At 48.2% G+C, this 12531-nt stretch overlaps 1 protein-coding gene across 1 annotated transcript in view; it reads left to right on the top strand.

Moving 5' to 3' along the window:
• Nucleotides 1–3171, top strand: part of LOC122548313 (pre-B-cell leukemia transcription factor 1-like) — a gene marked incomplete at its 5' end in the record, with an annotated part of 91492 nt that extends 88321 nt beyond the window's left edge. The window contains one exon of the mRNA XM_043686838.1: nt 3025–3171. Within this exon, the coding sequence (XP_043542773.1) occupies nt 3025–3117 (93 nt within the window). The remainder of the gene's footprint in view (nt 1–3024) is intronic.
• Nucleotides 3172–12531: the final 9360 nt, after the last annotated feature.

The raw sequence follows: 12531 nt of genomic DNA, 5'->3' as shown, positions 1-12531 counted from the left end.
TGTATGCATGTGAGTGTATGACAGTTTGCGTGTGTGTGTGTCTGTGTATGAGAGTGTGTGTGTCTGTATGTGTACACATGTGTGAGCTTATGTCTGTCAATGTGTGTGTGAATGAAGGTATGAGTGAAACTTTGTGTGTGTATCTATATATGTGTATGTGTGAGTGAGAGAATGTGTGTGTGCGAATGAATGTTTTGCATGTGTCTGTCACTGAGTGTGTGTGAGTTAAGATGTATGTGTGAGAGTGTGCGTGAGGGTGAAGAGATGTGGGTGTGTGAGCTTGTGAGTGAAGGTGTATATTAGATTAGATTAGATTACTTTACAGTGTGGAAACAGGCCCTTCGGCCCAACAAGTCCACACCGACCCGCCGAAGCGTAACCCACCCATACCCCTACATTTACCCCTTACCTAACACGACGGGCAATTTAGCATGGCCAATTCACCTGACCTGCACATCTTTGGACTGTGGGAGGAAACCGGAGCACCCGAAGGAAACCCACGCAGACACGGGGAGAACGTGCAAACTCCACACAGTCAGTCGCCTGAGGCGGGAATTGAACCCGGGTCTCTGGCGCTGCGAGGCAGCAGTGCTAACCACTGTGCCACCGTGCCACCCACTCATATGTATGAGTGTGTGTGAGAATGTGTGCGTGTGAGTGGATGTGTGTATATGTGAGTGCATGCATGAGATTGACGATGTGTGAGTGTACGACAGCATGAGAGTGGAGCTGTGTGTGTGGTACTTTTTGCTGTGTGCGAGAGAGTAGACATTGAGTGCCGTTGAGCTGTTGCAGGTTTCTGCAGGGTTAAATGACTCAGTCTTTGAGGATCAGCAGCTCACAGACAACTGTAACCCAGAGGCATCAAATCACCAGTCAATCCTGGTGTAAAACACCCCTCTGATCTTGTCCATCAGTTGCCCTGACAAACAAGATGGGAATTTTGAGATGGTCTGAACAGCAGGGAGAAAAGGAGCTGGAGGAAATGCAGGCAATTAAAGCACTCGCAGGGAAGCAGCTCTTGACTCTCTGGGAATGTCTCCCGTCCTCCCTCTGACTGCCTTTGTACAGCACACACACATTGTGATTGGGGCTGGTCAGTACTTACCATCAAATAACAGCCTTCCAAATGAAAGGCTGCCAGGAGGCTTTTTCTGCTGCTGCACAGCTAATGGCATTTAAATTTTGACTAATGTCGCTGGTGCACTTTAATCTGCCTGCTTTCCAGACACAAAAATTGATTCCGTTTTCTACGCCTTATACTTACCTTGCCATCTTGAAGGCAGTAATTTGTTGTAATAGCCTCTTTGCAGAGTTGCTCTGTTGTGACCTTTCAGGAGAGGACTCGCTTCACCAGCCACTTGCTCTCACTTTTCTTAAAGGGACCACAAGCAGGCTCGAAATGCCAGGGTGGAGGGGCGCAAAGGGGGAGGTGGAGGTTAACGGTGTTAGTGCCACCTTGGCGTGACTTTGAAATGCCAACTTTGACTGGCACATCTAGTGCTCTGATTGTATATGTTTTTGGTGTCTCTGTGCTCACAGAGTCATACAGCAGGGAATCAGACCCTTTTGATCACACCGACCAGATATCCTAAATTAATCTAGTCCCATTTGGCACACATTCCTCCAAACCCTTCCTATTCATATACCCATCCAAATGCCTTTTCAATGTTGCAATTGTACCAGCCTCCACCACTTCCTCTGGCAGCTCATTCCACACACGCGCCCCCCCCTCTGCGTGAAACAGTTGCCCCTCAAGTCCCTTTTAAATCTTTCCCCTCTCACCCTAAACTTACGCCCTCTACATTTGGACTCGCTACCCTGGGAAAGGAAATCCCGACTATTTACCCTATCCATGCCCCTCATGATTTTGTAAACTTCCACAAAGTCACCCCTCAGCCTGCGACGCTCCAGGGAAAACGGCCCCAGCCTGTTTCAGCCTCTCCCTGTAGCTCAAACCCTTTTCTGAACCCTTTCAAGTTTGCCGGCGTCCTTCCAACAACAGGGAGACCAGAACTGAACGCAGTATTCCAAACGTGACCTCGACTCGTCTCTGTGACAGAAAGAGACAGCCTGTCTTCCTTCATTGTGTGTCAACGAGAAGAAGTCTTGTTACTTTGCTTATCCTGTCTCTCACATGAATTCATATGATTCAAAAAGCCAGAGGTGTGTTACCCTCCAAGATCCCTCAGAGCCCCTCCCTTTCCCACATGGTGATTTTTAAAATAATTTCTTGGCAGCTATTCAAAGAGTGCATTTTATTTCCAATCATTCCCATCAACTTAATTCACACCCGGTTTTGTCTTTCCGTCATTCAGTCAATTGCTTCCCAGCTCAGTCAGCTTTATAATAACTCTGGGAAGTGAGTCGGAAGGGGCGGGGACTGTTAATCCATTAACGATGGCCGATAAGTGTAAGAGCGTGCTCAGACTCACAAGCACGAGGGCGGACGCTCAGCTCAGTGCCTGCACCAAGGGGCACTCACGGTGTCGACAGGAAAGCATCAGAGGCTGAGGGGTGACCTTATAAGGGTTTATAAAATTGTGTGGGGCATGGATAGGGTGACAGCCGAGGTCGTTTTTTTCCCCAGGGTAGGGGAGTCCAAAACCGGAGGGCACAGGCTTAAGGTGAGAGGGGAAAGATTTAAAAGGGACCTGAGAGGCAATGTTTTCACGTAGAGGGTGGTGTGTGTATGGAATGAGCTGCCAGAGGAAATGGTGGAGGCTGGTACAATTACAACATTTAAAAGGCATCTGGATGGGTATATGAATAGGAAGGGTTTGGAGGGATATGGGCCGGGTGCTGGCAGGTGGGATGAGATTAATTTAGGAAATCTGGTCAGCATGGACGGGTTGGACTGAAGGGTTGTTCTGTGCTGTACGTCCTTATGCCGTGATTTTTGACTGAAGGGTTTTCGAGCTGGTGAGATGTATCTACGTGAGAGGCGGTGACCTTGCCAATCTGTAATGTCCTCCTCGGTGTCTCTCCCTCGCTCTGAGCTGCCTGTTTCTTTCTCCCCCACAGACTAATGGCGGCTGGCAGGATGCAACCACCCCGTCCTCTGTGACATCGCCAACGGAAGGGCCCGGAAGCGTCCAGTCTGATACCTCCAACTGATCTTCTAGCAACAGGGCAGCCAATGGGGCTTTCACTCTGCACTGACCAATCAGACAAGGGGGTGGGGCAGGGAGGGTTGGGAGAGGGGCGGTGGGGTGGGTGGTGGGGGGAGGGGGGGCATGGATGGGGGTAAACACTGACCGAAGGCCCAGTCATTTTGGTGGGTGCTCGACTTGGACACTCTGTTTTGTTTTTCTGTGTCTGAGTGTAGAAGCTTTCTCTCTTTAATAAGTGAATATTGTGAGACCAAACCAGTGGACAATTACCTCCGTCGTGACTTCACCTCAGACCAGTAAGTGATCCCTATCCTGTACATTACAGCGCTCACACTCTACCTCTTAGCCCCCTTGGCCTGCTCAAGCCAAATGTTATTCCACACACGACTGACGTACCCTCTGTTGATATTGAATTCCTGGGGTGAGTTAGGCCCAGGCACCTCCTGGTCTGGGTGCCCACCAGACAAATGTGGAAAATAGAGCTCCTTCCCCCCCCGTCCCCTGCAGTTTGGTGAACTCGATGCTTTTAGTCTCACTTCCGTGCTGTCCATTCATAACCACGGATTCGCTGACTTCAAGGATTACCTCCCGTCTTCAAAATATCTCAGTCGGTTACACATCCCTACCAACATGTCCTGCAGTCTCACCATTACCCCTTCACACAGCCACCAGCTTCAGCTTTGCATTTCAGGTTGAAACTCCGAGTTTGACTTGGTCATCGTCCCTGGGGTTCCTAGGCCATGGGCTCTCGTACCAACGGCTTAGCTTTGGGATGGGTTTGTGGTTTGTGTCCGGAGTCTAACCGGCCTGTCCCAATGCCGTGGTCAGGGCAGAGTTTTAACTAGGCCGCAGTTTTCAGAAAGAACCAGCAATTTCCATCTGGGCAACAGAGATGGCCTACCGTATGGTTTGCATCTTTGGATAGCTGCTTTGTTTGAGTAAGAAGCTCCAAGGGATAACTTGGTTATATAGCCTTGGATGATGCTAATTCATCTAAGTATAAAAGATTAAGGCCTTACTATTGAACCAGGCTAAAGGGGGTGGCAGGTTTTTTTTTTCCTCTGGCTGGGGCATCCACCTCAAGGGGTAAAGCCTTTGAATTCGTGTTGAGCCATTGGGTACCATTCTTCCACACAGAAAAGGAAAGGGGAATCTGGAATTCTCTCCCAAATAGCAATTGAGGCTTGAGGTCAACCAACAATTCAGAAGCTGGGATTGATAGAGTTTGGGTGTTAACAGCAGGGCTGGGTCATTGGAATTTGGTGAGAGATGAATTAAAATCTAACTGAATGGTGGACCAGCCTGAAGCAGCTGACCAGCTAATGGACTGAGTTATAGATCTATACCTTCCTCCTGCTCAAGGTAGGCAACTAGCTTTGGGGAAACCAAGCATTGGACTGTGGCAAGGAGAGGTCAAAAGTCAATTGGTGAACTGACCCAACGAATTTTAGGCCCTACTTCTTGCTCAGTGCTACCTCTATCCTGACCACAACAAATGGGCCATTATAAGCTCCATCCTTCAAGGGGTAGGAGTCCCACCCAATCTGGTGAAAGGACGGGTTTTTTTTCAGCTGCCCTCAACATGCTACTCCGGCGACACCCAGACCCAATGCTTCACTCCATTGTCTGGAAACCAAAACCAGCTTCGGTTAAAATGACCCTCGCTCGGAAGTGACAAGATGATTTGCGCAGACAGACCTGAAAGCCCACTGCTGTTGTCACCATCTCCTGTTTGTTTACCTCAGAATGATCATTCCCACCTCCGGCCCAGCAACCAGCCCCCTCTCCTTGCCCCCGGAATAAATTTTCAAACCCGAATCAGGCGGACTTACGTGTATTTTGTTTTTGCTTATTTGTGGACCTGCGCACTCACCATCTTCCCTGTCAAGCCCCTCTGTATTCCAGCCCTCTGCTTTGATCTCCAGTCCCAAACTTTCCAACCTCTTGACATTACCGTGACCTCTCAGCCCATATCAGGATCTACATTTTCCATAGCTCCATAATCCTTTGCTTGCAGCAGGTAGACAAAGAACAAAGAAAATTTACAGCCCAGGAACAGGCCCTCCAAGCCTGAGCCGATCCAAATCCACTGTCTAAACCTAGCGCCCAATTCCTAAGCATCTGTATCCCTCTGTTTCCCACCTATTCTGTCCAGATGCATCTTAAATGAATCTACTGTGCCTGCCTCTACCACCTCTGCTGCCAACGCACTCCAGACACCCACCACCCTCTGTGTAAAGTACCCACCCTCTGTGTAAAGTACTTGCCGCGTGTATCCCGCTTAAATGTTTCACCTCTCACCATGAAAGTGTGACCTCTCATTATGGAACCCTTCACCCTGGGAAAAAGCTTGTCTCTATCCACCCTGTCTATACCCTTCATGATTTTGTAAACCTCAATCAGGTCCCCCGTCAATCTCCTTTTTTTTCTAATGAAAACAAACCTAACCTACTCAACCTCTCTTCATAGCTAGCACCTTCCATACCAGGCAACATCCTCGTAAACCTTCTCTGCCCCCTCTCCAAAGCATCTGCATCCTTTTGGTAATTTGGTGACCAGAACTGTACACAGTATTCTAAATGCGGCCGAACCAATGTCGTGTACAATTCTACCATGGCCTGCCAGCTCTTCTACTCAATACCCCGTCCGATGAAGGCAAGCATATCATATCACTTCTTGACCACTCTATCCACCTGTGCAGCAACCTTCAGAATACAATGGACCTGAACTCCCAGATTTCAACAACATTTCCCTTGTCGAGCCCTCCAAATAAAATCTAACCTACAGATTCCTCAACGCCTCCTTATTTCGCACTCGTGCCTGTGAGGCATCATGGGAACGTGTTGGGAAGTCAATGACATATATTGGTGGGCTGTGACGAGCCAATTCAAGCCAAGGGGACCCTCCCCACCCCCATTTGTGTGGTTACATTGAGGGGGGCAAGTTCAAATGCTTCAGGAGACCCCCAAGGAACTGTCAAGGGGTAATTAATACTGACCTCAACAACTAGAATCGAGGGATTGCTGCCTCGCATCTCTCGTCAACAGGCCTTGAGGATCCGACTTTGACTGTTTCTTATCAATCATGAGGTTCGAACCCATGACCAAAGAGTTGAGTGTGTCTGAAGTCATCTCTCACTCTCCGAATGTGATTATCCCAAGATCCAGGCTACAAACACTGAGGTGGAAGTGGGGATGGATGTTGTCGACTCTTGTATCTCACGGAGAGAACTTCTCATGAGACTGAGCACGAAGGGTTAAAGGGACATTGGTACGGGGGAGAAGGGAGGCTGCAGTTCTAGAGTCATAGAGGCTTACAGCATGGAAACAGGCCCTTCAGCCCAACTCACCAATGCTTCCCAATTTTCACAATCAAACTCGTCCTACTTGCCTACATTTGGTCCATATACCTCCATGACTATCCCAGACCATGTTCTTGAGTGATGAATCTGTACTCACCTCCACTACTACCTCTAGCAGCCTGTTCCGGAAACTTCTGTGTGAAAATATTGTCCTTGTGGACTCTTCTGTGTCTCTCCCCTTAAACCTGTGCCCTTTAGTTTTAGACTCCCCTACCATGGGGATAAGCTGTTGACTATCCACCTTATCTATGCCTCTCATGATTTTATAAACCTCTATAAAGTCACCCGTCAGTTTCCAACGCTGCAGGGAGAAAGGTCCCAGTCTATCCAGCTCTCTCCTTATTACTCAAATCTTCCATTTTAGGTAGCATCCCAGTAAATCTTTTCTGCACTCATTCCAGTTTAATAATATCCTCAAAAGAGTGCAGAAAAATATTCAGTGTTGGGTTTGAGTTGTCAAGGGCAAGTAGGGAGGCATGGTGGCTCAGTGGTTAGTCCTGCTACCTCATAGTGCCAGGGACCTGAGTGCAATTGCACCCTTGGGTGACCGTCTTGCACATTCTCCCCGTGTCTGCGCCGGTTTTCTCTGGTTTCCTCCCGCAGTCCAAAAGATGTGCAGGTGTGGGTGGGCTGCTTTTCAGATGGGCTGAATGGCCTGTTTCCACACTGTCAGGATTCAATGATGTATGCATCACCATCGCCAGCCAGGAGGTCTAAAATGGGCATTCCTTCGGCCTTCCCCGCCTGATGAATATGGCACCCTTTTGAGTCTGGGAGGGTGGTTTACTCAGAGCACCCCTCTCCGTCAGAATTCAGTTGCTTTTCCTTCTGTCAATTCAGACTATCAACGCGATACCAAAAAAAAATCAGAGCGTACGAAAACCCCAGGGTAGGAATGAAAGAAAAACCACACGATGTAAGGTTTTCTTTATCCTCTTCCTGCCCCCTTCCCCCCCCCCCCCCCAACACAGCTTTAGTCACACCTTCCCCCTCCCTGATCGCAGTTTGAGTCTTGTTACCTGTAGCTCCCATTTGGAACAATTACGAGTGAATGTTCTTGTACAGGGGACGGGGGAGGGTGGGCGAGTGGGGTTAAACAAAGAACCAAAAAGCTGTCAAGAAAACCATGTGTAATCCTTACTCTCACTGGCATGTGAATCTGATCTAATGACTGTTTGCTAATATCTGTGTCAACAGGTGATTGATTATATTCTGTCCTAGATAAAAATGTCCATTTCTGTGTAAAGTGCTAAAGAGTTGCTGAACTACCTACCCTTTTTATCGGCTTCTTGTATTTATTTAGTGGTGACTGACGACAGGACACTTGGGTTCCTGTCTCCCTTTTTATTGTTCGGATCTCAACGTTCATGACCAACTGAGGGATGATGTGAAAAGCAGCCTTGACATAGTACCTCTCAGCGAGAACAATTCACCTCGCCACTTGACTCTTCGGTCCTTGCTTGACTTACGTTGGCTTTCCCCTCTCTCCCCCCCCCCCCCCCCCCCCTTACAGGGGATGTGGGAGTCTCAGATGCTTGTTGCCCTTGATACAGAGGGGATTCCTCAACCATTTCAAAAGACCATTAATGCCGTAAAGGGTGGCGCTGGGAAAACACAGCAGGTCAGGCAGCCTCCGAGGAGCAGGAGAGTCAACGTTTTGAGCGTAAGCTCTTCATCAGGTCAGCCCTGGTGAAGGGCTTTTGCCCGAAACGTCGATTCTCCTGCTCCTCGGATGCTGCCTGACCTGCTGTGCTTTCCCAGCGCCACCCTTTACGACTCTGATCTTCAGTATCTGCAGTCCTCACTTTCACCCAGGAGGCCATTAAGGCAAGGCCTGTGGTCAGGGACTCCATTAATGGTGTCAGGTAGATCCCTACCTGAAACACTTGATTCTCCCAAGTGGCTTCTGAGCTTCCAAAGCTGTGGATCTGTGAGTTGTAGTCTTGCCCCTGAACTAGAGGAATGTGGCCGTCTGTCCCACAATAGAGACCTGGACTCAGCTCCTGAAGTTTGAAGCTCTCGTCTCTGAGCTGGCATGTTTACAGAGGCACGGTCTACCACAGCTCTATGCTACAGATTCCCCCCAGCACCATTTCAGAAGGACAAGGAAGTATTTATCTTTCAACCCCCTCATCCACTCTCCAGCCATTATCACACTGCTGTTTGTGAGCCCCTCGCTGTGTTCATAACAACTCATCGCCGGGTCTTTCAGGATGTCCTCGAGCGCATGATTTGAATCCGAGTCCCCCTTTCTCCCTAGGATGCAGAGTGGGACGTAGGGCTGCCTGTGAGAATCTGGATTTCCACTCATGAGCCCGCAGTTTCCATAAAGAATGACCTCTAACACTGAGGGAGCCACTCTCAGTGGCTGTGTGAGGGGTGGAAGTTGCTCAGGTCTCATTTCCAATAAGCTAATTGACCCAAATCAGATCCTCGACGGGAATTGATCCCACCCAACTGCCTCCTCCTCCTCCTCCTCCAGAGGCTCCCGGTTCGACCTGATTGTCCCTGGCCGGGATTTTGTGGAACGTTTCAATCTTCACCTTGTCTCGCTGGGAACAGAGAACGCTGGAGCAATTCAGCCGGTCTGGCAGCATCTGTGGAGGGAGAGAAGCAAAGTTAATGTTTCAAATCTGGAATGACTTCTTCAGAACCGGACTGAACCCCCCCAAGAAGTTCATAAGGCACGGGAGCAGCATTCAGCCATTCGGCCCATCGGGTCTGCTCCACCATCGAGCTAATATGCTCCTCACCTCCATTTTCCTGCGTTCTCTCCATATCCCTTCAACCCATAACCAATTAAAAATCTGTCTGATTCCTCCTTAAATTTACTCACTGCTCCAGCGTCCACCGCACTTTGGGGGAGCGAATTCCACAGATTCACAAACTTTTGGGAGATGTAGTTTCCCCTCAACTCAGTGACTCGGTGGTTAGCACTGCTGCCTCACAGCGCCAGGGACCTGGGTTCGATTCCAGCCTCAGGCAACTGTCTGTGTGGAGCTTGCACATTCTCGCCGTGTCTGCGTGGGTGTCCACCAGGTGCTCCGGTTTCCTCCCACAGACCAAAGATGTGCAGGTCAGGTGAATTGGCCATGCTAAATTGCCTGTAGTGTTCAGGGATGTGCAGGTCAGGTGCATTAGTTATGGGTAAATGTAGAGTAACAGGGTAGAGGAATGGTGCTGGGTGGGTTACTCTTCATCAGGTCAGTGTGGACTTGTTGGGCTGAAGGGCCTGTTTCCACACTGTAGGCATTCTATGATGTCCCAGTGTTGGCCATTTGGAAGACTTATCCAATGAGTCCCATTTCCCTGCAATTGTCAAGAATTTATCCAGTTCCTTTTTACAAGTTGCTGCACAATCTGCTTTCATTCATTCTTAAGGCCACAGCTCACCGTCATTGAAAAGAAACCAGTTTCTCCTTCATGTCCCCACTGGTTGATCTGCTACGTATTTGAAACCTGTGCCCTGTGCTTCCTAATCCTGTTGGAAAGCGATCATTGGAACTTGATAACAGCAGTCTGAGAATCACACTGTGCCTTATAGCATTGCCGACACTGAAAACTGCCTCCCCGTGAGTCACTCTTTGATGAACACAAAAGAAAACTCAGAGCTGAAGGGTGATGTACGTTAAACTCTCTTGGAGTAAGAACTGATCTGGTCACTGAGGTTCAGTTCAGAGAGATTTCCCAACATCCAGGCTTACGTAGAACTTAGAACAGTACAGGCCCTTCGGCCCACAATGTAGTGCTGAGCATTTATCTTCATCTAAGATCAACCTAACCTACACACCCCTCAATTTACTGCTGTCCATGTGCTTGTCCAGCAGTTTCTTAAATGTCCCTAATGTCTCTGACTCTACTCCCACCGTTGGCAGTGCAGGGCTTGTTAGGCCATGGGATACCTCACCAGGAAGGTGATGCAGAAGCTAATGGATGTTTTAATGTAAGACAAACAAAGCAAGATGCAGGTCTATAAAGGAATGAGGCAGAGAATGATGCATTTGGGATTGACACAATAAAAGAGGGTGGAAGTTAGGCAAGACTGAATCTCTCACAGAGTTAGCACTGGGACAATGGGCTTTCTCCAACGCTGGCAGGGAAATGAGTGATGAAATGTGACCAAAGAAATATCCAGACCAAATGCCAATACGACATAGAGGTGGAACAGGGAGGCCATTTGGCCCATCAGCCCTGAAAGGCCCAACAATGCCATAACTTCCTTGTCCACCCACGCCCCCTGAACATGTCACACACCCACCACGTGTCCTCCAGCTGTTAAATAAAGTGATAGACAATCGTACAGGGAAAAAAACACTCTTGGCTTTGACTACTGGGTGAGGTCTTCACGTGGGTGTGCACTTTGATGCCCATATTTGTACACGTGTGCACATGCAAATTAGATTAGTCCACATGTTAAGACCCCTCAGAATCTTATCTGTTTCAACCAAATCACCTCTTGACTCTTCTAAGCTCCAGCAGATGCATCCTAGTCTGTTCAACCTTCCTCATAAGGCATTACAGGTGTAGTCCGGTAAACCTGCTCAGAACTGCTTTCAGTGGCCTGCCTTAAAAAGGTGTGCGCAGTACACCAGATGTGGTCTCAACAGTGCCTCAACAGTCGAATTACCATCTCTCCTTACCTTTGTGTTCAATCTCCCTCGCGATCAATGGAACATTCTATTCCTGATGACTTGCTGTGCCTGTTCACTAATCTTCCGTGATTCATGTATTAGGACACCCAGATCCATCTGCATCTCAGAGCTCTGCAATCTCTCCCCATTTGGATGTCAATTTTATTCTTCCTGCCAAAAAGGACAATTTTCCATTTTCCTACATTATACTCCATTCACTAGCGTTTTGCCCGTTCCCTTAACCGATCTATATCCCTTCATAGTTTCTTCAGCCCTCCTTAAGTCCTCTTCAGAACTTACTTTCCTCCCTGTCCTCGTACATTGTAGAAACTGTTAAGGGTTCAGACCCCAATACTGATCCTTGGGACATATCACACATTTATCGACCAGAAAATGATCCATATTTCCTACTCTCTGCTTCCTGTTAGCCAGCCAGTCTTCTATCCATGCCAATACATTACTTAACCTTTACACCATGACCTGTCTGCAATAACCTCTGATGTGTGACCTTATCAAATGCCTTCAGAATCTCAGTACATCCATCAGTTCCCCTTTATCCTTGACACACGTTACGTCCTCAGAGATTCCCAACAATAGGTTATGCATGAATTACCTTGCACAACTTTGCCGTATTACCCTGACATTTTTCTAAGTGCCCTGCTAAAATATTTTGAGCGATAACTTGTAGTGTTTTCCCAATGACGGATGTAAAGCCATCTGGTCTGTCCTGCATTTTTGTCTTCCTTTTTGAATGGAAAAATTACATTTGCTGTTTTCCAATTCACTGGGACGATCCCAAAACAATGGAACTTTGGATAAGTTCAAAATCTACTATCTCCCTGGCCACTATTTTTAAGACCCTGGGATTAAGTCTTGGGGATTTCTCATCCCATAACATTCCAACTTGCTCAGTACCAATTCCCTGGTGATTGCTATTCCCTGCTATTTCCAGAGCAATCTTACTTGTATCGTCCAGAATGATGGAAACTACCTGCTCTATTCATTTGCCTTAATTTCCAATATTAATTCTCCAGACTCACTTTCTGTAGGATCAACAGTCAAATTGTCAACACACCTTTTTAAAATATGTGCAGAAGCTCTTACTCTCTGTTTTTGTGTTTCAAGCCATACAGCAAGGAAGCAGATCACCTCCATCCCCCATCACGAAGGACTCAAAGCCCTCCGCTTCTTCCTTTCCCGCTGTACCGACCAGTACTCTTCCACTGACACCCTCCTTCGACTGACTGAACTGGTCCTCACCCTGAACAACTTCTCTTTCCAATCCTCCCACTTCCTCCAAATGAAAGGAGTAGCCATGGGCACCCGCATGGGCCCCAGCTATGCCTGCCTCTTCGTAGGATATGTGGAACAATCCATCTTCCGCAACTACACTGGCCCCACCCCCCACCTTTTCCTCCGCGACATC

This window comes from Chiloscyllium plagiosum, unplaced genomic scaffold (assembly GCF_004010195.1).
Source record: "Chiloscyllium plagiosum isolate BGI_BamShark_2017 unplaced genomic scaffold, ASM401019v2 scaf_12591, whole genome shotgun sequence".
NCBI lineage: Eukaryota > Metazoa > Chordata > Chondrichthyes > Orectolobiformes > Hemiscylliidae > Chiloscyllium > Chiloscyllium plagiosum.
Note: the sequence above shows the minus strand (reverse complement) of the source record. Positions and strands in the feature narration are given on the sequence as shown.